Raw genomic sequence first — 27,880 nt, 5'->3', positions numbered from 1 at the left:
TTTGAGCACTAAAAAAAGCAATAAAAAAATGCTGTCAAACCTGCGTCCCAAATGGGGCAAACTCAGCCAAGAATCAGCCATTTTGCTTCACAAAATAAACACAACACCAAAAAGCCAAAGAGAAAAAAGTCCAAAAAAAGCAGTTTTAGTATTTGAGAACACGGCCTTATACGCAAGGGATTTTCTGCAAGGGAATTGGCAGCATTTGCACTAGACTTTATCCAGATGCCTTTTTTTATGGTACGTGAAAAAAAAAATCTGTACAATTTCCATCAGTTTGTTGTATAAGGTTTTGTCCCTGTGTCCATATTCACCTTCAGTTTAATGAGTTTTTCCTGTATGATAAAAAAAAAACAAAAAAAACTGAAGGTTTTGAAGCTTCTCCCAGCATTAGACCGTGAAAAGCAGACTCCAACTAGGATGCCGATAGTGCCTGAGTTTGTCATGGACCCATAGTACTGGCATGTTTAAGCCGTGACTTAGATCAGAATCGGACATTGTCTTTTTTCTTTTCTTTTTTTTTTATCAGAAAAAAAGCCCACAGACCTGTGAACAGCCCCATAGACTACAATGAGTACATTTTTCTATTGGTAAAAAAAGCGGATGACACTGAACCATTGATGTCTGAATGAGGCTTTAGACTATGTTCACACGTTGCGTTTTTACTGCTTTTTTTTTTTTCTGCAGGGAAAAACCTGCTGTATTGGCAGCAAAGAAGCTGCTTACAAAAAGCCGGGTTGCTGCTTTTTTATGGTCTATTGCATACTGATAAAGTTTAGTGCCCCCCAAATAGATGATGCAACTTCCTTAGGTCTTTGCACCAAAAACACAGCAAAACCTGATACCTGTGATTTTTTTTTTTTTTGCTGCGTTTTTGCACTTGCTCATTGCTTTCTATGGGTGAAAAAAAACGCTGCAAAAGTGACCTGCTGCAGTTTGCAAAAACACAGCAGTTTTCCAAATCAGTCAGGAAAAAAAGTGTGTGCATGAGATTTCTGAAATCTCACAGCTTTTGCTGGTACTGTAAAACAGCTTCAAATTTGCATAAAAAAGAACCGCAGCAAAAACGCAACGCGTGAACATAGCCTAAGGGTGTCCCAGAATGAAGCTGCCCCTCTAACATGAGAGATCCACTTTCAGATTACAATGTGCTCCTCTAAAAGTCGCCGCTTGTCCTTGTTTCCTGGAGAACTTATTTTTGTGCTGTGTAATAAGTAAAGTCCCCTCCACCTGCGGTATACAGTACGTGTGCAGCAGATGTATGCTGTATTCAGACACGTGAAATCACTATTGATTTTGTGCCCGTGACTTGGTACAATGGGATGGGAAGGAGCATGAGATTGTCACTGCAGACATGCACTGCACAGAAATATGGGCCATATCTGATTATTTTTACAGGACGGGCTCATAAAGTGTGGAGTGTGTGGTTAGCCTGAATGTTTAATGCCCGTCTGGCTGATTATTGCAATCTGAGTTTCATCATAGACCCTTGAAATCACCCTGGGGCCATTTTTAGACAACTGTGTAACAGGCGTGTAATACTTCACATCCCTATGGAGCTGTCACTTCAGCTCCGTTGCTTTAGGATTTGTGTCCATAATAAGCTTGTATGTCACTGGCCTTAGCTTGGAGCCACTTTTGCAGAAATCATTGTGGGCCTGGATATGGCTATAAATGATAATTTAACCTCTGGACGCTGGTGCTCGAGTAGGGGCCGAACCACCCGTACTATAGTTGAGAATAACCTCGGCACTCAGAGTCCAAATAAGAAAATTTTTTAATGCAGTCCAAAAATTAACATAAACGTTTCGGTCGTTCTGACCTTCATCAGTAAACCGACTGCTTTCGGATACTAAAGACATGGATAAAAGGAATAAGACCCAGTGTCTCAAATAGCGTGAATCTCAGACCCAACGGGATGTAAGTGGAATATGGCTGCTGAAGTCAGGGAGGAACGCGGTGTCCACTGCTGGTTCCTTGTGCTGTGGACACCGCGTTCCTCCCTGACTTCAGCAGCCATATTCCACTTACATCCCGTTGGGTCTGAGATTCACGCTATTTGGGACACTGGGTCTTATTCCTTTTATCCATGTCTTGGTATCCGAAAGCAGGCGGTTTACTGATGGTCAGATCGACCGAAACGTTTGTTAATTTTTGGACTGAATTAAAAATCTTTCTTAATTGAACTTTGAGTGCCGAGGTTATTCTCAACTATGGATATGGCTATAAACCTTTTATTTCTCTGCAGCATAACGAGCCTACACCCCACATTTACCCTGCTTTCTACAGGTAAAACCCATTTAGGCCTCATTCGGACATTGGTTATTCTCGCATACGAAAAATACGGACCTCCAAGCGTCATCAACTTTTCTATGTGTCGGTCTGTGAAAATCGGACCCGTAGACTTGCATTGCTGATTTTGATTTGACTCTTGGATCAAAATCAGACATGTCTCTGCGATTTTCCAAGGACCGATCCGACTGCGAAAAATCCCGGACATGTGAAGAACCCCATAGACTATCAGAGGTATGAGTACTATCCGTGAAGACTACTGGTGGCACTCGTTTGCAAAAGTTGGACATGTGAATGAGCCCTTGGGCTGTATGTCACTGAGGAAGATGAATACCCCAAAATTCTTATGTAACTCTCTCCCAAAATACTCTTCCATGATTGTGCCACATTTATGTGATTTAAAAACACTTTAAAAAAATAAATAAATAAATACATTTAAAAAAAAAAATCCCCAATTTGTTCAGCCCCGGGCATTGCTTTGTGGGTAAAAGCAGTGTACTGACATACGATACAATAAATAGTACAATAAAATTTTAGTGCAAATTTTCACTCAGAAAGTAAGCTAATAAATTCGGAGCATTTTTTAAAAACTTATCATCCAGCATGGGCCAATGTGAAAATGTGGGATATTTTAAGGGAACATCCACCGCAGAAGTGAATGATACCGACAGAGGATGCGATAACGCCGGTGCTGGATACTTTACGCTTTATAAAAAATCCCATGTGTTTATCTACACATGAGACTACTGCACTGGTCGTCAGGAGGTTGGCGGTGGGGTCTGTCAGTGTCGTGGTTGGTGGGGCGAGGGGTCTGTCAGTGTCGTGGTTGGTGGGGCGAGGGGTCTGTCAGTGTCGTGGTTGGTGGGGCGAGGGGTCTGTCAGTGTCGTGGTTGGTGGGGCGAGGGGTCTGTCAGTGTCGTGGTTGGTGGGGCGAGGGGTCTGTCAGTGTCGTGGTTGGTGGGGCGAGGGGGGGATTTGCCAACCGGTTTATAGTCATTTGAGGAAGGTGGTGTTTAGGTAGAGGGGTAGATGGATTCATCTGGTGAGTGAAGAAGGTCGCTTGTCGCCATTTCAATAAGGTTAAGTTGCATGCTGCCGTTTGGTGGAGATGACCTTGGGGTAATCATATTTTTACCTATGTATGAGTATTACTAATTTGCGTTAGCGCCATTTACATGCTCTTTCTTAGCTAAAAATAGTCCTCTAAATTAGTAAGAGGAGCATTTTTACCCTAGTGTGACCTCGCAGCCCTGCGCTGCTGAGCGCTTGATCAGCCGGTGTCAGAATAGGACATCGGCTCAATACCTGTCGATCACGCTCGCATCTAACCAGGTGTGTGAGCTCATAGTGTAACCCGCTACTCTCGCTTCTGATGCTGACTGTGCTGGATAACTTGACTGTCTAGTTTAAATTTGTACTGTCTAAAAAATGAGACCGTTGTAGTAAAAATGCCCCATGGTGACTTTCACCTTGGCAGTCAGCTGTTGCACGATCCCATACAGACAGTTTTTAGGATTATTTCCTAGAACCACTGAAGAAAACAACACCATCTGCAGCAAAAACTGCGTGCATCATCACAGGATTCTTGCTCATTTTAACCACTTTATTACCAAAGTGTTTACTGCTCTTTATTCCATGGCCAATTTTTCCATTTTAGCCACCGGCCCATTTAAGAGCACATAACTCCAAAGTGGTGACAGATTCCCTTTAAATAGTTATCAGACCTCTACTATGGCCATATAGGGTATAGAAAAGTAAATCTATACATACCTGTATGGCCCATGGTAGAGGTCTGAATGCAGAGAAAAGCATATGCTCCCTGACTTCTGGGCATGCGCAAAGTGCCGCTCACTTAGAGCACGCTTTGCTTCATCCCGGCCTGTCTCTCTGTGCACTGCGCTGCAGGCGCGGTGGGGGTCACTGTCACTTCCCGGCGCCTGCGCAATAGAAACCTGCAGCGCAGTGCACAGGCAGACGGTGCCGGGATGAAGCAAATTTGGGGGACTAATAAGCACATAGGCGGAGATTGCTTGGCATCCCCCGAACGCCAAGCCAGTACCAAATAGAATTGATTAAAGCGCTTTCCTCTGCAATCAAATCTCTACTATGGGCCATACAGGTATGTATAGATTTGCTTTTCTATAATCTGTATGGCCATAGTAGAGGTCTGATATCGCTTGGGGGGCTGACAGATTCCCTTTAATTTCCTTCTTACGTGCACAGAGTGCATGGTAATCTCCTGCACGTGGTGCAGAGAAAATCCATGTCGAGTGTCCATTTTTGTTGCAGATTTTCCATGCATTTTGTGAATTTTTATTTATTTTTTTAATATATGGGTTATTACTATGATTTTTGCAGCAGTAGCAGCAAAAAATGAAACAAAAAAAACCAACCCTAATGCAAAATCTAAAGTTCTGCTATGTAACGGAGCAGTGATCTGCCCGACTCTGTATACACAGCACTTTATGGCTATTCAGACACTTGAGCCGCTGTTTGCTTTTCATGGATACAAAGTATTTGGATAAAGGACGAGCTGCGCCAATCACTGATAATCCCTGCAGGTATTCACACCATAACCCTGAGCTGTCACCTGCAGCCCGACACCCCCATATAAACTATGGGTTATGTTCCCACAATGCTGTTTTTTTTTTTTACCTTATTCGATCTTTTCTGTTGTCTATCCAGGGCGGTAGAGAAGCTGTGTGCCGGCTGCTGTGGGATGACTGTAACAACATGCACCCAATGTCGGACTGGGGTGCCAAGGACCCACCAGTAACCACCTCCAGGGCGCCACTTTTCAGCCAAATGTGACATTATCCTCATTTACAAATTTATATAACAATGAACTGGGTAGATTGTTATATGAATAAGATGCTGCCTTTGTCTGTACACAGTGATTCAAGTATATTGTGGCAAGTACTGATCATATAAGAGGGTGGTGGCCCACCGGAGGATTCTCCTTTTGTCCTGTGTGCCAGTCCAAGGCTGGGTGCACCAGACTGGAAAGTGTTGCTTGATGTAGATTTCTTTTTTGGCTGAGTGAATCTGACTTGTCCATGTCGGTCACGTGTGTAACATCAGTCATTCACACATAATGAAGGGAAATAGTAGGATTCCTATATTAATAGAGAGGATGCAGGGCGTTGGTATGTCAGGACTATTCCCAGCCACCGCTATAATGAGCGGCCTGTGACACCGAGGACTCTGCCCTTTCTGCTGCCTCCAGAGTCGTCTGTGAAAGTAAGAATTTGCAAGTTTAATTTCCTGTGCACAATTTTCTTTCACTGATGTTCTTACTTCCAGATGTTGCTTCCCATTATATCTGTATATTAGAGATTTAAATGCCTATGGACATATGGACAGTACAGACGAGTGTCTGATCGATCCTTGAGCGTGCCCTAGTCATGTGTGTTGCAGATGTGACAGTATAGGTTTCAGTAATTCTGAATGGCACATAGCTCACCTTTGAGCGCATGGCTTGCTGGACGGCACGCCGACATAATTGCCCACCCTGTGACTTGCCATGTTCCAACAATGAAAATGAGATTTTAAGAGCTTTTTGGCAAAGCCTGCTCAAAAAATCCACAGCATAAATCTACCTGCGGTGAGGAGATGTGTGATATTAAATGATGCCTGCATAAATCAATGGGCATCTATGTACGGAGCCGAGTCCGCAAAATCTGGTTTTATTTAGCCCCCTGCTTACAATCCAGAACTCCTGTTATGCTGGGATTACATGACGGTATCACAGACGTTAAAAGACCGCCGATTGGCTATGTGCACACTGAAATGGTGAAGATCAGGCCTTGTAATTTATTCTGACCACTGGGTGTCCAGAAACCTGGTAAGAAAAAAAAATAACCTTTTAGGTTGTTAATACAATAGTTTTATTTTGAAAACGGCGCTGTGTCCGCGCTGTGTCCGCGCTGTGTCCGCGCTGTGTCCGCGCTCTTTTTGGCTATGGAGGGAGGTATGCAGACACTTCAGCAGCTGTTTGCTTTTCATGGATAGAAAGTGTTTAAATAAAGGAGGGATGTCCTCTCTTCTGGTGAAGAGGAACGTGGCATGATCGCTGCCGCCAATCATCAGCCACTGATTAACTGCTGCAACCATGTGCTACCTGAGATGGAAGAGCGCTAGGAGGTTGTTTCTGCTTGACTTGCCCCTTTCAGCTCAAAAGAGGTTGTCCAGAATTAGAGTGGGCTGGAAATCAAAATTGGCACCACTCTTTCCAATGGCACTTATCTGGTTTTTGCAATTCACATACATTCCCTTGAGTTTTGTCTTCAGTTAAGGCCTCGTTCAGACGTCTTTGATTATTCTGGTATACAAAATATGGTCTGATAGTCTTTAGTGGTTTAGACTAGATTTTCATAAAACCATAAACTGCAAAGTTTTTTTTTTTCACGGACCCATTAGATTAATTTTTGATTTTGATACGAATTGTGGATCAAAATTACTCAGACATAGAATAAAATCCTAGAATGTTAGAGTTGGAGGGGACGTCCGGGGTCATCGTGTCCAACCCCCTGCTCAATGCAGGATTCACTAAACCATCTCAGACAGATGTCTGTCCAGCCTCTGTGTGAAGACTTCCATTGAAGGAGAACTCACCACCTCTCGTGGCACCTATTTTTTCTAATATCTAATCTATATCTTTTCACATTCAGTCCCAATCATGTCTACGTGATTTTTTTTTTCGCGGACACACAGTCCGCAATAAACGCTGACATGTAACCGCTTCCTAGACTGTAATGTAACGTGTTCTATCCATGAAAAATGGATGTTTGAACAAGGTCTTAATGTCATTTTGAAACGGGAAGAAACAAAGTTTTGGATCTCAGCAGGAAGCCATTGTAAGTCATTCTGCTTCTCGCCTTTGTCTTCTCCTCCCTTCCGCCTCCTCTGTAAGCTTCAGGATTGTAAAGAGTTGTATGATAATAGACGGGGAGCCTCCGCTCGCATCCAGCACGTGGCAGCGCTCCGCTGTGTATGGACATTACTGCAGCAGGAAGAGGACAATGGGAGGGAACGGACGGGACGTCCGGAGGACCTCCTCATGATGCACGATATGTTTTCACCACTGCACACAATGTAACCCCGCAATTCTTGAGGCTGATTGAAAAGCGACAATGAGTTGTGTGTGATTTAGGTTAGCGCTAGTGCATTCTGGAGAGCTTTACGTGCCGTGCACATGCCCCATATTTACAGTGGTACCCAGCCACAACAACCTTACAGGCTGTGGAAATTATTAAGATAGAAGCCCTCTAGCTTCTGCATTTCTTTAAGGGTGAGACAAAACCAGAGTACCCAAAGCGTATGTTCACACAACTCCAGCCAGTTTTATACCAATGCACATAGGTTTTTTGCATACTTATGACTTAACCATGTTGAGTTTCCGTTAGGTCCCAGGAGGAATTGGCACCAAAGAATGACGTGTTGTCTCTGTTTCCTCTGCAAGATTTTCAAAATCTCTTCAGGAAAAAAAAACTCCACAAAACTCCTAAACTGTACGAACAACAATGTGACCGTTCTTCTTGTTAGATTTCAATGGGTAATCCAAAGAGTATTTGAAGTGGATCGGCATCATAGAGCTTTGTGTGAACCCCCCCCCCCCCACGCTGCGGAAAGTTCTGCAGCCGTCCCGTTTCTCTAAAATTCCCTTTAGAATTGATTTTCATTGCAATAAGACGCCATCATAAGGCTGCTTGGGAGTAATATGGACACATTTTAGCATGCAAAATACGTCCACAATACCCAGACCTCCTGTCATTCACGATTTGGACTCGGCCATCGAAGCTCACGGGTATCCATCTGGTTCAGAGAAGACACAGGAGGTCTTGTTTTTCCGGCTTGTGCATATAAAAATTAATGGGCTATTCGTGTAACGGACATACTGGGTCCTCCGGAGAAAAGTTTTGTAGCTGCTTTACACTTTTTTATTTTTTTTTGATTGTGCCAAATAAGGACCCCTTTTTTTTCTATTTCTTTTTTTTTTTTTTTTTTTTATGCTCTGAATAGATATGACCTGGTCATATTTTCAGCCAGTCTGCTAAAAGGCCACCTGTATGGTTGCCTTAACCCCTTCCCGATGTGTGACATACAAGACTGTCACAAGTCAGGAGCTGAATCTGCAGCATACACGTCAGATATCGGCTGTATTACACAGCTGGCATCGTCCCGTAATGGCAGTGACTGGAGCTAGCTGATGGCTAGTATTTTTTTATGAAGATAGCCTGCGGCTAAGCTTTATTGAACATAATCTTGACTATCAATACTGCAGTATTGATGTATATGGAACAAGCAATCTAACAATCGCAGAGTTGTATCCGCTAAGGGGATTGAACAAATAAAGTAACAAATCTTTAAAAAAACCTCTAGTCTCATTTATTACCCTTTTTAATAATAAACATTCAGCTGTAAAAATTTAATGTAACAAAATATAAAAATAACCTGTACTGTAACCAGTGTAAAGAGGAAAAAATTAAATGCCAGAATTGTTTTTTTTCTGCTGTTGTACCTGCCTAAAAAAATGCAATAAGGCTGTGTGCCCACTGTGTTTTTTAAGGGTTTCCGCTGCAGAAACGCTTGGTAGAAGGTCTGCCATGTTACCCAATGATAATCCGCATGTGCTGTGCACATGCTGCGGATAATCATTGCTGAAAAAAAACGCAGCACTAACAATTATTTTGCGGAAGCACGGAGTTTTCGCCGCCATTGACTTGCATTAGAACGCATTGAATCCGCATCACTGCATCTGTACATGCTTAATCCATGCAATCAAAATATCTTGTGTGCCCCAATAAAGTGTCTATACAACGTTAGCTCGTCACCCAAAAAAGCAATCCCTCCTATAGCCCCATCAATGGAACGATGAAAGCGTTCCCAGTGTCATATTTCCATGCTTTGTTTTGAGTGGTGGGAAGATATAAAGTTTGGGATCACTGTAATTGTACTGTCCTGGAGGAAGATCCTGTTTCCAGGTCATTTTTTACTACACAATAAAAACAAAGTCCTAAAAACAATTGAATTGCTTTTTTGCACTTTTACCAAAAAGTGGTTTTGTTGGGATCTCGATCACTTCTATTTCTTGTAGGTAATCTACTATGTGTCAAATGAGGATTTCCTGAGGGCATCGAACATTGTCCTCTTCCTTCCCGATAGAAGCAGTTTCCATGGAAAGACCGTCCTAAATGCTTCCCGGAATCTTTCATCCTCACATCAAAGCTATTCATTTTTCATAGATTTTCTACCGTGCATATGGAAATCTGTATTGTTTTTTTATGTGTCAAAGGAAAGGAATCTCCATATTTAGGTCCTTCACAGACAATATGTACTATACTTTTCAGATGCTTGTAAAGAAAAAAAAAACAACAACAAAAAAATGCAATGTTTTTTATTCAGATTTTCTGTCGCGTTTACTTGCAGATTTTGCTGTAAATTCACCATAGATTTTGCATATCTATTGCTAAAGGTAAAGATGAGGGCGAAAATCCTCAACATAAATTAATATGCTGTGGAGTAAAAATCTGCACTACGGGGTCAGTTTCTGCTGTGCATCAGGCTTGTGAAAATTCTGTGCTGCTGTGCATTTTTCGAATGCAGATGTAGATGGGAAAATCTCCAGCATATCCGCCCTGGTCTGCCGTTTTTTCATGTGTGCAAAAAGTGTTTGAAAATCTCCTTAGGGTATTTTTACATAGAGAAGAAAAATGGCTGCAAAAAGTTTCCGCAGGAAATCTGCAACAAACTGGATTTTACTGCCAATTTTCCTGCAGAAATAGCATAGAAAAAAACAAAACCTTCTATACTCTGGTCCCTGACTCTTGTGTATTGTCTCCGTTGCCCGGCGCCCTGCCGCCCTCTCTTGTGTCGCCCGGCGCCCTGCCGCCCTCTCTTGTGTCGCCCGGCGCCCTGCCGCCCTCTCTTGTGTCGCCCGGCGCCCTGCCGCCCTCTCTTGTGTCGCCCGGCGCCATGCCGCCCTCTCTTGCCGCCCTCTCTTGTGTCGCCCTGCCGCCCTCTCTTGTGTCGCCCTGCCGCCCTCTCTTGTGTCGCCCTGCCGCCCTCTCTTGTGTCGCCCTGCCGCCCTCTCTTGTGTCGCCCGGCGCCCTGCCGCTCTCCCGCTCTAGTGAGTCAGTAATTGGCTGAAACAACAGTCTCATTGGATGAGATTGAAGAAGACCATTTATACAAAGACCATAAGAGGAGGGGGAATGTAATGGTGGTGTTTTTTTTTTTTGTTGTTTTTTTAGGGACTTGCTGTGGATTCAGATTTTGATTTCTCCATTAAGCTTGGTGGGATAATAGCTGCTACAAGTCCAAGACCGATCTGTAGAATTAATTTACATGTTAGGCTATGTTCACACGTTGTGTTTTTTTTTTTTATGCTACTTCTCGGCTGCGTTTTACAGTACCAGCGAAGTCTGTGATTTCAGAAATCTCATGCACACACCTTGTTTTTTTTTTCTCCCGTTTTCTCAAAGAGCTGTTTTTTTTTTTTTGCAAAATGCAGCATGTCCGCTTTTTCAGCCGTAGAAAGCAATGGGTAGTGCAGAAACGCAGGTATCAGGTTTTGCTGTGTTTTTGGTGCCAAAATCTGATGAAGTTGATTCAGGTTTTGTTTTCTGCACAAGAAACAAATGAACACTGACAAAACCGCAGTAAAAAATGTGGCAAAAACTCAGCAAAACTTGATTTCTTTTTTTACATTTCTTCTTTACTGCCAAGAGAGCAGGCTTTCCTGGCAGAAAAAAAAACGCATCAAAAACGCAACGTGTGCACATAACCTAAGGGGATTCACATCCGCAGCGCAGGACACTTATAAATCTCACATGTGTGGATGAGATTTGTGTCGCTTTCATCCATTTTCCTGCTTCTCTGTCCTGAAATCTGGATAGAAATTCGGCATCATTTCTACTACTTACTGCAGAAGATCTGCCACATGTTACTATACAGTTCACATTCTCATTCGCGTCCTGCAAGTATCTACAGATTTAACGCTTTACTGTGCACGGAGTGAAATGTGTGGCCGTGGTATGTAAAGGTCCTGTGGGACTATACCCTCATACCGCACTGTTATGGCGGGATCGCACTCTGCCCAGATCCAGATGGAATTTTTCTTTTTAATGAAAATTAGACGCAGATTCATATAAATGATTATTAATGACGTTGGTTTTCTGTGGGTGGCAGCGATGTTATTCACAATGCAGTTTTCTAATGTCCTTCTCTCTGGTGCTGCGGAGATGTTGGCCGTTAGTGCAACGTACAAATTGTCAGTGATTCCCCATTTTGTGATGACAGACGGGCATCTCTTGTGTCGGGCAGACAGATGTGCATGTTGTATACACACACGTTAATGAGAGCGCAGTGAAAATAAACACCAGGTCCTTGCATCGCGGCCGCCTTCCAGCTCGGCATTGTCCGCCCGCCCCGTGGGGAACACTTCTGAGTGAATGAAGCATATGTTTGTGATTTAAGAGGCATTTTATTTAATGGCTGAGTTTTAATTACTTGTGTTTCATGGAATTAGAAAGTCTCTGCAAGGATGAGAAAATGTATATGAAAGGAAAATAATTGGTAGTGTCTCAAGGGCACATAAATGTTTAGAAAGTTTGAAGTTTTTTGTAAAGTGGAACCATGGGTTAGTCCATAGCCAGTGCCCTCATTATAATGCTTTGTTGCTGGCCTTTTTGCATAGGGAACCATGGGTTAGTCCATAGCCAGTGCCCTCATTATGATGCTTTGTTGCTGGCCTTTTTGCATAGGGAACCATGGGTTAGTCTATAGCCTGTGACCTCATTATGATTCTTTCTTGCATAGGGAACCATAGGTTAGTCCATAGCCCGTGCCCTCATTATGATGCTTTGTTGCTGGCCTTTTTGCATAGGGAACCATGGGTTAGTCTATAGCCTGTGACCTCATTATGATTCTTTCTTGCATAGGGAACCATGGGTTAGTCCATAGCCCGTGCCCTCATTTTGATGCTTTGTTGCTGCCCTTCTTGCATAGGGAACCATAGGTTAGTCCATAGCCCTTGCCCTTACATAGTTACATAGTTTATAAGGCCGAAAAAAGACAAGCGTCCATCCAGTTCAGCCTATTTCTTGTGCACTGCAGCTATTCCGCTATTCCTATACCATGCGGTATAGGCCAATTTACATCATTGAGGAAAAATTCACTTCCCGACTCCAATCTGGCAGTCAGATTAAATCCCTGGATTAATTAACTATCACTAAGCATAAGATGTAATTTTATTGTTCTCAAGAAAGGCGTCCAGGCCTCTTGAACTCATTAAGTGAGTTGGACATCACCACTTCCTCTCCCAGAGAGTTCCAGAGTCTCACGGCTCTGACCGTAAAGAATCCCCTTCTATGCTGGTGCAGGAACCTCCTTTCCTCCAGACGCATAGTGTGCCCCCTCGTCTTTGTCACCATCCTTGGTATAAACAGTTCATGGGAGAGATCTCTGTACTGCCCCCTGATGTATTTATACATGTTTATGAGGTCTCCCCTAAGCCTTCTCTTTTCCAATGTAAATAGGCCTAATTTTGACAACCTCTCTGGGTATTCTAGTCCCTCCATTCCCTTTATTACCTTAGTCGCCCTCCTTTGTACCCTCTCTAGCTCCAATATGTCTTTCCTGAGCACCGGAGCCCAGAACTGTGCACAATATTCTAAGTGCGGCCTTACCAGCGCTTTATACAGAGGAAGAACAATGTTCTCATCATATGCCCCTATTCCTCTTCTGATGCATGCCATGACTCTATTTGCCTTCGCAGCTGCTGCCTGACACTGGGCACTCCAATTTAATTTGCTATTAACCAAGACGCCCAGGTCCTTCTCCATGTCAGATTTCCCCAACGGTTTCCCATTTAATATGTATGGGTGACTGCTGTTTTTCTTTCCCATGTGCATGACCTTACATTTATCGGCATTGAACCCCATTTGCCATTTTTTAGCCCAACTCCCCAATTTATCCAAATCCTCCTGTAGCTGTGCCCTGTCCTCATCTGTATTAACTACTTTACAAAGTTTAGTATCATCTGCAAATATTGCTATTTTACTATGCAACCCTTCCACTAGATCATTAATAAATATATTAAATAATATAGGGCCCAAGACAGACCCTTGAGGCACCCCGCTAGTAACCATAGCCCGTGCCCTCATTATGATGCTTTGTTGCTGGCCTTTTTGCATAGGGAACCATGGGTTAGTCTATAGCCTGTGACCTCATTATGATTCTTTCTTGCATAGGGAACCATAGGTTAGTCCATAGCCCGTGCCCTCATTATGATGCTTTGTTGCTGGCCTTTTTGCATAGGGAACCATAGGTTAGTCCATAGCCCGTGCCCTCATTATGATGCTTTGTTGCTGCCCTTCTTGCATAGGGAACCATAGGTTAGTCCATAGCCCGTGCCCTCATTATGATGCTTTGTTGCTGCCCTTCTTGCATAGGGAACCATAGGTTAGTCCATAGCCCGTGCCCTCATTATGATGCTTTGTTGCTGGCCTTTTTGCATAGGGAACCATAGGTTAGTCCATAGCCCGTGCCCTCATTATGATGCTTTGTTGCTGCCCTTCTTGCATAGGGAACCATAGGTTAGTCCATAGCCCGTGCCCTCATTATGATGCTTTGTTGCTGCCCTTCTTGCATAGGGAACCATAGGTTAGTCCATAGCCCGTGCCCTCATTATGATGCTTTGTTGCTGGCCTTTTTGCATAGGGAACCATAGGTTAGTCCATAGCCCGTGCCCTCATTTTGATGCTTTGTTGCTGCCCTTCTTGCATAGGGAACCATAGGTTAGTCCATAGCCCGTGCCCTCATTATGATGCTTTTGTAGTTGCCCTTTTTGCATAGGCCCGTGAGATGTGATGGGCACTTATAGGTTTGAGCGGCCTATTCTTCAGCTTTGCTTTGATCATTTCTAGTCTATGGTGACCACGAAGGGGAGAGTGTTGCTCACTGAACAGTTATCTAATGACAGCAGCCAGTTAGCGGGGTACTACCGTATTATGATTTACTAGATGGTGGCCCAATTCTAACACATGGGGTATTCTAGAATATGTATTCGGCCAACTGGGCGCGACTGATCAGCGAAGCAGTGTTTAAATGGGTTGTGCACTACTTTAACCCCCCAATGTATCCACCCGGGGCCCCTAGGGCCGCTGATCTCCCGACGGCAAGTGTGAAGGGAGGACCGGGGAGCGCCGCCGCCTAGGCCGCCGGTCGGGGTACTTCTGCTGCGAGCGCCGGTCATCTCCTGGCTGCATCGCCGCTGACCTCCATGCGGCAGATGAGCCGCTAACGGCCTCCATCTTGTTCTGAAATCCCACGTCGCTGATTGGTCCGGCCGTCGCTGATTGGCCGCGGCCGGACCAATCAGCGACACGGGATTTCCTGGACGGACAGACGGGATAAGCCGATTTATATAGTAGACAGTATACTCCATCACTTTATGAGAGTGGGGGGTCTGTCCTCTGGGTATTGAGAATGAAGGGGTTGCTGCGCTGGATTATGCCAATTCGCTGTCACTGTTTGCTTGCTTAGAAGGGAACCTGGCACCTACTTGGGCCACCCACAAACCCCCTGTGCAGGAAACTACAGCCGACCCCATTCACACAAAGGGATGCTAAATTCAGAGACTGCTCGAAAAATGATCTCCTTAATTTCTTTTTCTTTGACCCTATTTTATCTTATTTTACAATAAGAACCAAGAAAGATGGAAATAAATTTTCTTTGACTCTGATGATCAGCCATATTCTCCCATCTCCTCACTGTCTTGTGTCTGGCCGTAAGACAACTGGTTGCAGCAGGAGCCTTCTCCCTCTGTAAAATTTTAAGCCCCACCCTTTGGCTAAGGTGGGGTGCTTCAGTTGCCTTCAGTCAAAATTAGAACTGATCTGCAGGAGACTAACCCCTTTCCTTTTCTGCAGGATTTGCCTCTCAGGATCATGCGGTGGGGGGGGGGGGGGGGAGAGTGCTGGAAACTAAAGTAGAGAGAGAGCGCGACTATACTTTTTGTTTCATTAATTTCTTGGTTTGGTGTGCTGTAGATCCCAAAGCACCTAATTAAAAAAAAAAAAAAAAAAAGACCCATGTCTCTGGAACCGTATTTCGGATAAAAAAAAAAATTGAATACTCGAGCAGCAAGAGTAAAAAGAAAAAAAAAAAATCTGGCCAGTTTTAACTTTGACAGGTCTCTTAGATCACTTGATACATGTAGCTTACCAGGTGGTCACCTAGATAGGAACTTAAGGGTATGTGCAGACGATCAGTAAACGCTGCGGATTGGATGCAGCACACTTGCGCTGCGTGAAATCCGCAGCAGCCAGATGTTACAGCATAGTGGATGGGTTTTGTACAAATCCCATGCCTACTGTGTGTTCCTGTGCTCCTGAGGCTTACCCTCGGAGACGGACATGCGGCGCATCTTCACAGACCGCAGCATGTCTATTTTCTCTTGAAATTCTACCAGTGCAATGCATAGGATGCGGTGAAGCCGCATGTGTTCAGTGAACACATGCGGCTTCACCTGCATGCAGCACTTTGAACGCAGCATCAAGCATCAAGTTCAAAGTGCTACCATTCCTGACGGTGTGCACATACCCTAAGTCTGTCCTCGCCTGGAAGTTAAGTCTTTCTCCTGTGTTTTATGGGAAGGCATGTTATGGTAATACCCCCACTCTGTGCTTTCTTAGGCTATGTTCATGTTGCGTTTTTGCTGCATTTTTCAGGATCTCAAAGTTCAACTTTGCTTCCACCACACAAGCATGAACGTGAAACCATAAAACCATTCTATGGAAAAAAAGGGCAATTTGATCAAATTATTCAGTGGAAAAGGATTTTTATGTCTGAAAAAATAGTGACTATTCGGATCAAAAAAGTTCATGAAAAAATATACAAATACAAATGTAACAGTGGGGAGGTGAATTGGTCAGGAATAGTTTACCTAAGACATTGGCAGAACACTGAGCTTGTAGGACACTGTTTACTTGCACACTTTGGTCAGCTCTTGAGTTGGTCGGGTATTGTTCAATTTCTCACCTTGGTGATTTTTTACTGCGTTTTTGCGTGTGTTTATTGCTTTCTATGGGTGAAAAAACTCCGAAAAAAGTGACATGCTGCAGTTTTCAAAAACATGGCAGTTTTCCAATTCGGTCAGGAAAAAAAACCCAATGTGTGTGCATGAGATTTCTGAAATCTCATAGCTTTTGCTGCTACTGCATAATGCAGCTTTAAATTTGCATTAAAAAGCACAGCAAAACGCAACTTATGAACATAGCCTTAGGATGATGCAGTTTGGAGTCTCGCGGTAATCGTCCAGCTACATTTCTGCATATTTTCCAGTCAGTGCTGAATGAAGTGCAGGAAACCTTAGTATTCCTCTACACAGAAGCTGATGTTGTCATATGATGGGGGGCCTCTGGCTGCTCAGGAGCAGGATGTATATCCTGTACACAGGGCTTACCCAGTAGTCCAAAGATGCCGCAGCTTTATGAGCTGCTGCCAACCTCCCCCTGAGGGCCGATAAGCGTCACTGTGGGAATGTCATGAATGGAAGCCGTCTGCGACATCCTCATTCCATCAGCTCTTGTAAAGACATCGATCATCGTATATGATGCGGCTCGTATAGTTAAGAAGACCAGTGAATGTGGAAGATGAGCAGGGATACAAATCGTCGGTGGTTTTAGAGTAGGTCCATGTGGAATGGAGAAGAGAAAATCCATTGCAAAATCTGGAAAAAAAGTGGATTTGTTGCATTGCTGACTTTACACTGTGCATTGCAGATCTGGGGCATAAATTCTATAATGAAGACTTTTATGCAACGTGAAAATAGGATTTCATCAATTCTCCTACACTTTGCTGATACTGCAATACGTTGTGGATTTTCCACCCGTGTTAGTGTACCTTTTTTACTGGTTCATAAAGGACTTTCTCACTAGGTAGTTTTACTGCAGCAATCAGATGTGCAGTGTGAAGCTGCATTTGGGTGGGTTGATCTAATATGAATCTTCATGTACGAATGGAATTTGCAGCATATTCGCAGCAACGTGAAACCCACTTCATTCACCTGAATGGGGTTATTTCTGCGTCCGGTGCATGCACTTCTGCAAACCGCATTGAGAGGAATAGAACAGATTTGTCTTGCATGTGAATATACCCAGTCTAATGCCTGTTTCACATATTCTGATATTTCTGGTCCTGGAAAAAACAGTACTGGAGATGTCCGTGTGTGGCAACCATGCGCCGCATCAGGATCACCTGGGAATCAGCGGTACAGTTAGTGCTGTTCCCAAGCGCCGACTGTTGAAGGAATAACTCACCTTTGTCCCCTGCTGGCGCTGAGCTCAGTGAGTGACAGGACACCGCTCAGTGAGCTCAGCACAGTCCAGGGGCCCTGTCTCTGCAGCGCGTCATTCTCCTCTGCTTCTGAGCGTGTGCCGTCGCCTCAAGTCAGGTGAATATAATTTTTTTTTTTTTTATTTTATTCTTATTTTTACACTAGGAGACATCGAGAGAAGAATACTACTCTCAACATTATCCCCTGCTGGCGCTGATCGCAGCTCAAGCAGGGGGCAGTGATGACATATTCCTTCAGCATCCGGCGCCTGGGAACAGCGCTTACTGTACTGATTCCCAGGTGCCTGTATGTGTCACACTGACACTCGGATTTCATCCGTATGTAATCAGTGTGTACGTGTGTTGGACGTTTTGCGGCCCGTGCGGCATGCAAGACATGGACATGTAGGCGTCTTTTGCCCATGGACAGACGGTTCGTGGAAACACACTGACATGTGCTCAGACCCATTCATTTGAATGGGTATATGTGTGTGTGTCTCCAGTACGTGTGAAAACTGTCACCACATGTTTCAGACACACTAATGTGTGAAAGAGGTCTAACACAGGGATGTCAATCTCAAATACACAGAGGGCCAAAATTAAAAACTTGGACAAAGTTGCGGGCAACCTTGATACTTATTAAAAAATGTCTACAATTGACGAAGATTTTCCTTATCAAATTTAATGATGTGTTTTTTTTTCATATGGAAACAAACTTAAAGGGGCTGTCCCAGTATCAAAGTACATTTAAAAAAAATAAATAAAAATACTCGCCTCGGCAGCGAGCGCTCTGGACCTCTGCACCACTGCTCCGCACAGTTTGCGCATTGCGCCTGCTGTGCCGAGCAGTCAGACACACAGGGAGTATGATGCAGAGGGAGCATTGGAAAACGGCTCCCTCTTTCATCATTTTTCAACTGTATCGGCGTCCAGGATGCCAATACGATTGAAAGTGCTGTGCTCCCACAAACTTTTCTATGTCAATCTCATGAACTTTTCTTGCAGTCATTCTAAAGCACCACTTCCGCATTTTTTTTTCACCACCTTTTAGGCATCGTTGTTCCTTGTGTGTATTAAAATACTTACCGGTCGCCGTCTTCTACTGTTTCCGGCACAGCTCTGTTCCCTCTCCAGCATCTTGTGACCACAGTTCTGACTGGCCGGAAATCCCTGCCATCCATTACTTGCCTGGTTCTGAGTCTTGTATTGCTGAGCTGACCAGAAGTCGCTTCTCAAACACTGGAGTGAGCTGGTCACCACTGCGGTCACGTCCAGAAGAGGACCAGAGCAGCAATAGAAATGGCAGAATATGGCGATCAATAATATATATTTTTTTACTCATGGAACCTGCATTACTGATACTTAACTGATGGAAAAAAACCCCAAAAACCAACTTGGCAGCATGGAATTCAGAGCAGTGCTTGCAAGCACTAGACTTCTTTCCTATGAAACCATATATAGTGCAGGGGTGGCTGGTAATCTAGGCAACAAGCAGGATACTATAGAATTGAAAATCCCTCCAGCGAATTTTTCGAGAAGTTAAAGGTAAAACCACAAGGTGCTTGTGAGAACGAGCAACTTTCTCCTATTTAAGAAGATGAGACCACCCTTTTTAATGGCATAACATGCTGATGGTCTAGTATGCCAAATCCTAGTAAGAGATTCCCTTTAATCTTCAGCTTGCGATTAGTTTTTCTCAGAATTTGATTTGGCTCATTTTCTCCTTTAAATTCTGCTCATCTTTCTTGGTAAGGAAAGAAAATTCTCTGTTTTTGGTTCCATTTTTTTTCCACTTTCCCACGTATTAAAGCTACCTGTCGTATTGGGTAATTTTGCAGAATAAGATGTGATATGTGTTTGAAGTTAGCGCCATTTCTGGCCATTATATGACCTGTATCCTGCATTTTCATAAGTTTTCTCATCTGCAAGCTCTATCTTAATTTGCAATTGGCTCTGAGCTGGTGGGAGAAGACCAGCTGTTGTGATGTCTCTTATACGTAGTACACACGGACATGAGGGATTTCTTCTCTCCTATCTATGCACCTCTTATTCATAATCAGCATAGAGGACATTATACTAAGTAGTGTATATGTGAATCCAGCTATGAATTGAGGAAAAACATTTACTAAAATCTTCTTCTCTGTCTGCCTGTTCTCTTAGTGCGCTGAGGGTACTTTTTCTATAGACTTTATTGGGGAGCTGTAATCTGATTCCTCACTGAGCTGCTATTGACCAAGATGGAGTTGAGCTGCTTTGAGTGTCTGGTGAATTCGGGAGGCAGAAGTGAGGGGAAGAAGTTGTTCATAAGTGGAGAAAGAAGGAAATTTCTTTGATATATTACAACAAAGTTTCTTATAACAGCCTGTACTATTGATTTATGGGAAGTGTTGAAAGTACAGTTCTCTCTAAAGCTTTCCTCCTTGGTAGATTTCAGTACATGGATTCTCTGCACATGACTTGAACATGTGCTGCTTGGTATTTGTGGTTTTGTGATAGTCTTTCACTTGCATGTATTAATTAAAATGTTTCTTTTCCACAGGAAAGGACAATCATTTTCTGTCTCCTTTAGAAAGAGAGCTCAGACAAGATGCCGAAGCCGGTGAGTTAATTAAAATGTATTTTTTCTTTTTTATGACTAAGTATGTGGTTTTTTTGTTGCTGCTTCTACACACAAATTATACATCTATTGCTGGGTCTTTTCAGCCATCTCACTGGGAGAAAACCAGGGAGTCTAACTCGTGGTGGATCATCTGTACACCAAACATTGCCTTTGCATGCCGAGATGTGGCTATAATGGCCTCTACAAAAGTCAGTGGCTTAGATATAGTAACCAACTACTTTAAAAAAAAAAAAAAAAAAAAAAAAAATCGAGGCTGGTCTTATAAATTTAAGTTTTGTTTGAGAATCCCCAGTGCATGCTGGGATACTCCAAGACGGGACATAATCAGGTGGTGCAGGCTACGGTCACTGCCACAGCCTCTATCCCCACCTTGAAATGAAGCATCATCAATGACATCTGTTTCAGAGGGTGGGTTGGTCCCTGCAGTACAGAGCATGCATAAATTCTCCATTCCGACGTATCAGTTGGAGTTCCCAATCCCTACGAGATATTCCTTTTCAGTGCACAGTGACAGTGCACTCCCTCGCTGGCTCTATTGGGAAGTGATAAGCTGGAAAGAGAGTGCACTGTCAGTGCGTGAGTAGGCAACAGCCCTCGAAAAAAAGATGTCAATGTGATGTTTGTTTCTGGGGCAGGACTGGTGCCTGCTCTTCTTGCTTTGTTCATCACATTCTCTTCTTTTTAATGCACAGTGACTCATTGGGGCCAGCAAAGAAGCACGCTGTCACTGTATATCGCACACAGAGCATGCTCTGGCTATTCTCAAAACGACACTAGAAGGAAAAAAAAAAAGAGCGGAAACAGTAGGGACTTTTTAATTAAAAGGTATTAGAAAAGTGATTCGATTATTACATGAAATAGACATTATGTTCCCACAATGAGCTTTTGGTGAATTTTTGAGGCTGCAGAATTCTTGCACCATTTCTGTATCTGTTGTTTATATTGGGTTACTTGTGTGTTTTCATTGCGTTTGTGTGCGTGTTTTTTTTAACATGCGTTTTTGACGCTTTCGTTTTTTTCTTTTTGGTGTTTTATGCTTTAAATAAAGCGTGGTGCGGATTACATGCGTTTTTGATGCATTTTCGCCGCATGTATGTTTTTTTTTTTTACCTGTGGAACTTCCGCACCTAATGCAAGTATATGGGGAAATTCCGCACAGTAAATTCTGCGCACCCGCAACAGAAATTGACGTGCTGCGATTTATAAACGTGCACCGCAGGTCAGTTTACGCAGTGTTTAAAAAGCACAGTGGGCAGCAAAAATACGCAGTGTCAAAAGCTCATCATGGGAACGTAGCTGTAGGATTAAAATAAACATTAATTTTGGACAACCCCTTTAATGGCTTCATCACTTAGGAACATTTTCTTTTAAAAGCTGTTATATGTTTTGGACAATGCTTTTTTTTTTTTGTTATTCCTAGGATGTCCAGTTGCTGTAACCCCCAAGAAATCTGTATTAAAGCATACGTATCACTTGACTTAGTCAGTAAAACAACGTGGTCTAGCCTTAGGTGCACATACCAGTCTTAATATTTCTAGGGACTGTCTATTCTTATGCTATTCTATTATTCTATTCTTATGCTCTGTAACTTATTGCTTTAAATATGCATTCTTCCAGCACGATCTGTGCTAGCACTTACTTTCCCTCACTTCTCAGCAGTTCATTGCTTTTGTCCTTGTCCAGTGACTTGGCTGCCCCGAACTGAAGGTCCACCTCTTTGTTATAAATTGGAATAATGCAGAAATGGAAAAGTGGTCTGGTTAGAGCGCTAGGGCACAGAATCCACAGGGGCAAGGGCCCCCTGTGGCCGTGGCGAGTAGATGGGGGCCCCCTGTGGCTGTGGCGAGTGGATGGGGCCTCATGGTGTTCCTCTGAGACCCTGGTGTTCCTCTGAGACCCTGGTGTTCCTCTGAGACCCTGGTGTTCCTCTGAGACCCTGGTGTTCCTCTGAGACCGGTCTTTAATTAATGATTAAAAGACATCACTTGTGGTGGGGAGGCAGAACTGATTTCCATCTTTTTATAAACTGAGGACTGATAAATGGAAAAAGCAAAGTTCCTACCTCACACTTTTCTATTCCTAACAAGAAATAAAAATTCACCAAGAAAACATTTTTCTGAAGTGGATCTCTTATATTGCTGGCTTTAGAGAGTGACATTAGTTCTTAGTTTGCAGCATATTTTGGGGGTGAGGTGGTAAAGCGAGTCTTTTTACCTATGTGCAAGCTGTGCTATGTATACCAAGTTAGAGCTGGGGTCTGCACATCGGCCTCTTGTCTAGCCCCTAAAGATAGAATTGTTGTAGTGTGGGCCGCTGCTGGTGATGACACGGTGGCTCTTGTGCTGCCGTTGCTGCCAGTCACCTTTTTATTTTTGTCCTGCTAGAATGGAAAAACACAAGTAATGTTGGCGGTGCAGCCTGAAAACATGTAATTAGAGACATTTAGCATAGATGTGTGGTGTTTTTTTCTTTTTTTGTCCAATGTGCTTTTGCATTCTTTCTGATGGGTATGTATACTTTTTTTTTTTTTTTTTTTTTCTCCCTTGGCTTGTATTAAGAAGAAAAGATAGTAATCGTGCAATTTTCACACTTTGGCTATTTTATATTCATACACGTCCACATGTACATTGGCAGCAAAATACTGAGTGAGACCCTATCTTGTATTGAAGTATCTTAATGGGGTCATTGTACAGGAGAGGGAGTAGGGTCACCTGTGAAATAGCCTAATGTGAATGGGGCATTCAGTCTATAGACTTGTTACCTGAAATTGTAATCCTGTCTGTGACAATAATGAGACTTCCGAAAAGTGTTCTGTTGGAGTCTAAAATCACCCCAGTAGTCAGTATGAAAATTATAATTTTTTTTAAATAGCCATATTACATAGATTCTAGTTATTTTTATATTGTTACATACAACCTATACTTATACAGTGATGCTGCTATGCTAAGGATACCATTGGCCGTCCACATGCGATTGCTGTCCGCAGTTTGTTCAGAAGACTGTTCTCTCTCGACTTCAGACCATACACATGAGCACTTGGCTCTGCTGATGGGGAGAGGAGAAAGCCGCCGCCAGACTTCTCTGGCAGTGACTTATCTCACCTGAAAACAAAAGGATCCACCCTGTCGGGTGAGAATCAGGAGGCCCCCCTACACATCAGATTGTTGGCCGATGCCACTGAAATTGGCGAGTTCGGCCAGCTATCATCTTGTATGTAGCTGCTTAAATCGGCAATGTTAAACCTCTCCCAGGATAACGTTATGCACCTTTTTTTTGAGAATGTATATATTTTTTTTTTTTTAATTACATTACAAATCACAACATGTTGCTTATATCATGAAATTCTAAGATTCCTCATGGGTCATAATGTCAAACACTTCTGTGACTGGGTACATGCCGTAATCTGCATTGTTTTGTCTCGTTTATCCACATGTCTCATTTCTTTCTGGGAAAGTTGAATGAAAGTCCTTTTTACCATTATGGCTCCCGGCAGCTTCCCTACAAGCAAGTGAATAGGGGGAAGAAAATGCAGATCACAATCAAATATTCATTTTAAAGCGACACATTTCAACCAACCTTTGCAGCCTTGTGATTTGTTATTGCCTAGTGTGATATGCCTTCCATCAGGATCCACTTCAAACAAGTGACCTGCGGTTTTTTGTTTTTTTTCCCCACTAGGCGTATTCTAGCCTTGAAGTGGGCAAAAAAACACTCAACTCTTTGTATGAACAGAAAGATGTTCCAGATGTTCAAAAACTACAAGTTTTTAAGCAGAAACTACTTCAGGAAACTTTTGGAAACTTTTTGGGAAAACTTTTTTTTCCTTACTTGACTCGACTGAAAAATATTTCTGGAGCTTTTGTAATCGGCAGTTCTTCTGTATATGGTACTGGGTGTATTGCAGATGGAGTGTTTGGATACTGTAAAGTCCACTACTTCTTCCTTGAAACTACTTTCCAAATGGGGGGGACCATGCAGAAATAGCAAGTAGTAGTGTGATCGGTTGGCTCTCTCCTGATCATTGGGACTGCAAAAGGCATAGATTATCTTTTCCCATGCAACCACTGGGTAAGATGTGATGCACATCTATCGCAGCATATGTCTAGAGCCCAACTCTTGTCCTGATCTCCTTCTATTCTGCCAAAATACCGGTTGTAGGCTTTCCTTATCATGGTAGTCCAGTTTCGCCTTTGAAGCAAAAGTGACTTTTTGGCATGTGTAGCAAAAACGATCTACTTTGTTAATGCAATAATGACGCATATGTGAAAAAACATATAGAAACATGTCAATATGCTAAGAAATCCTAAAACTGTATAGAGTACACACAGAGCTTCTTGTTATTAGGATTACATCATCGGAGCGTAGTTGGTGTTTTTTGATTGGTCACCCTAAGATGATAGAATAAAGAAGGCTCCATAGACTAAATAGAGGATGTAATAGACGAGCTACTAACAATGCAATAAAGAGAAAATAATAGACACAATTTTTCTATAAGTCTGCATGAAAGGTGGCATAAGTAATTACAACCTCCTCTGGATCCTCAAAATTACAGTTAATCAGCAAATGTAAGCATCCTATTTTTTTTCAGCGCCACAAAGTAAGTTAAGTTCAACTGTTTTAATCTCTGAACCAGTTTGACTGTAGAACAGTGTAATTTAACATAGGTGGAGGTAAAATTAAGTAAACTTTCCAGAAGCCCCCTTTAATGATCTTTCCCAGTAACAGAGTAAACTACCAGTTTCTGTCTCTCTTAGCTGAGGCAGGGTGCTGTGGATATTGATGGGCTCTCTGTAGGCTGAGGATGGATGATCTGTTTCTGCTCTTTCCTCTGATGTCCATGTACTTGGATGTTATGTATCTTCCTGAACTTGTCAGGACTGATGCTCGACCCTGGGGATTGTGCGGAGCCACTCTCCCGCCGGGGTCTCCTAACTTGTATATGTCAATAGCAACAGTAAGCAAATGGCCCTGGCTCCAAGCTGAAGTCATCGCATTTGCAAGCTTTACATACCCATTCAAAACACTGATGAGCTGCTTGCGTCAGTCACTGGTCAGGCCCCTGTGGACAAGGTGGCTTCATACAGAAGATTTAGGCTAATATCACTGTTCTTTTACAAGGGCTCGTTCTTCCAGAGATCTCATACAGCCCCTTTATCATTGCTTTTGATTTTCCCTCCCTATAGATGACACAAGACTATTTTTATTTATTTATTTTATTTTTTATACAGAAAGTATATAAAAAAATAAACCATTGTCAGATACGCTAAGAATGAAACTTTATAAGCAATGTATGGTAAAGCCGAGAGGCGACATTTACTGGAGGTATGATGGTATCCACATTTGTCTTCAGCAAGCTGCCCCTGGGATCCTTTGGGTTTAACCCCCTCGCCTCTGCAGGCAATTTTTCCTCCCCTACTTCCAAGAACCAGAGCTTTTTTTTTTTTTTTAAATTTACCATCCACATAGCCGTGGATGAGGACTTGACTTATTGCAGGATGAGTTTACTTTTGAATGACACCATCAATTTTATTATACAATGTGCTGAAAAAGGGGAAACAAATTCCAAATGTGATGAAATGGTTAAGAAAAAAATTCTGAAATTGAAGAAAATAAAAATAAAGTAAACTTTTTGGATGTTGAGACTCATAATGTTTTATTGTTTTCCTTTTGGTAGAGCCGTAACTATTTTTTTATTTTTTTGCACCCTGAGCTGAGTTTGTCATTGATTCCAGTTTGTGCTACATACTATGTTTTCATAGTTCTTTTATAGCATTATTTATTTTTTTTTGAGAGATGTGGTGACTGAGAAATGACAATTCTGGTATTTTTTTCTCATGGCTTTAAACATATGGGTTCATTCTATTTTGCAAGACCAGACATTTACAGATGCTGCTTTAACACATTTTTTTTATTTTTTTTTTATAAATTGTTGCAAATTTATTTTTAATTAGATTTGAGTTTGTACTTTTTTTTTTTTTTTTTTTTTTTTTTTTTTAAATCGTATATTTTAATTTTTTTAGTACCTTTTAGAGGATTTGAACCTGCCATCATCTGATCGCTTCTACTATATACTGCAGTATACATTGAAAATAGCGGTCTCCTATGGAGCTCAGCCTGTGGCTGGATTCATAGTTGTACCTATATATGAGCGACTGTGTTCTTCAGTAGGTCCCCGGCTGACATAACCCACTGGTGCCCCCTGTGATTGATTGCGTTGTGGGGTGCTGATGAGGGCCTGTAAATGGACCACTCCATTTATAAGCTTCGGTCAGAGATTTACATCAGCATTTAAATGGCTAACAGCCGTGATCAGAGCTCCGGCTACTGACATTAGACACAAATGCCGGCTATGTAATCTAGCCAGCATCTACCCCGTGTGGCTGAGCTATACATGTTCACCCCACCACTGATATACAGGTGTGTAATTCTGCGCTATGGAGTTTAAGGTAATCTTTCGGCTACATGATCGGTCAGCAACCAGAGCTTGTGGAAGCCGCTCCACGTTTTATTTGTATCCATTGCTGCCTTTTGGCAAAATGTCTATTTATCTATGTGCAAATTAGACTGCAAATGCACGTGGGGGTGGAGGGGTCTTGGTTGAATTCATAGTCCGTGGCTCCTCTGCAGCTTGATTGACAGTAAAGACCCTCACTCACCCCCCCCCCAGCTGAAATCTCACTCCTGCCCTGATCTTCTTCTGACCAGTGCATGCGCAGCATATTATGTGTTGCTCAAATCTTTAGTCTCTTATTGCACATGCGCCGGCCGAAAGAAGAATGGTGCACGCTCGAGGATTCAGCCAGAGGCAGAGCTGTCACCCAGCAGAGGACCGGAAGTGATGGACTGCACGTGCACTCATACGCCCCCAGTGCACTTAGTCTGTTTGGCATATGGATAAAGATGACATGGATATTGCTGTAATTGTTTCATACTGTCTATTCTGTCTGGTCTCTGGTTGTCTAATGAATATGTTGCTGACAGGTTCCCTTGAAATCGAGGTAAAGTCGGCAGAGTCTGGAGTAAATGTGAGATTAGGGACTGATGTGAATGAGGACCATCTCTGTACAATGCTGTAAAATGTGCGCTGTATAAACAATGAGAAATGAACACAGAAGATCCTAAAACCCTCATATTTGGAGACTAGGTGTCCTGTACGCTCTGTTTTGCTAAGTAAGGAAGGAGAAAAGAGAGAGGTTCTGGGACACGTGCACCGATTTTTCTGTTCAGGTTTGCGAGTTTCTGGAAGTGGCGAGCTGGTGTTCTTGGCTTTTCTCTAATTCCCATATACAGGTGCATCTCACTAAATTAGAATATCACCAAAAACTTAATTTATTTCAGTTCTTCAATACAAAAAGTGATACTCATATTATATAGTCATTACAAACAGTGATCTATTTCAAGTGTTTATTTTTGTTAATGTTGATGATTATGGCTTACAGCCAATGAAAACACAAAAGTTATTATCTCAGTAAATTAAAATAGTTAGCAAAAAACACCTGCAAAGGCTTCCTAAGCGTTTACAAAGGTCCCTTAGTCTGTTTCAGTAGGCTCCACAATCATGGGGAAGACTGCTGACTTGACAGATGTCCAGAAGGCAGTCACTGACACACTCCACAAGGTCCCAGAGTT

At 42.7% G+C, this 27,880-nt stretch overlaps 1 protein-coding gene across 2 annotated transcripts in view; it reads left to right on the top strand.

Annotated features, from left to right (window-relative positions):
- Positions 1–27,880, top strand: part of RDX (radixin) — a 93,248-nt gene that overhangs the window by 2,920 nt on the left and 62,448 nt on the right. For both annotated transcript variants that reach the window (XM_073662440.1, XM_073662438.1), the window contains exon 2: positions 20,171–20,230. In XM_073662440.1, coding sequence (XP_073518541.1) covers positions 20,219–20,230 — 12 coding nt within the window. In that variant the 5' untranslated portion in view covers positions 20,171–20,218. The remainder of the gene's footprint in view (positions 1–20,170; positions 20,231–27,880) is intronic.

Source organism: Phyllobates terribilis, unplaced genomic scaffold, assembly GCF_046119375.1.
Source record: "Phyllobates terribilis strain yellow unplaced genomic scaffold, ASM4611937v1 Scaffold_2__4_contigs__length_985480577, whole genome shotgun sequence".
Lineage (NCBI taxonomy): Eukaryota > Metazoa > Chordata > Amphibia > Anura > Dendrobatidae > Phyllobates > Phyllobates terribilis.
The sequence above is the reverse complement of the archived record's forward strand: the minus strand, read 5'-3'. Positions and strand labels throughout refer to the sequence as shown.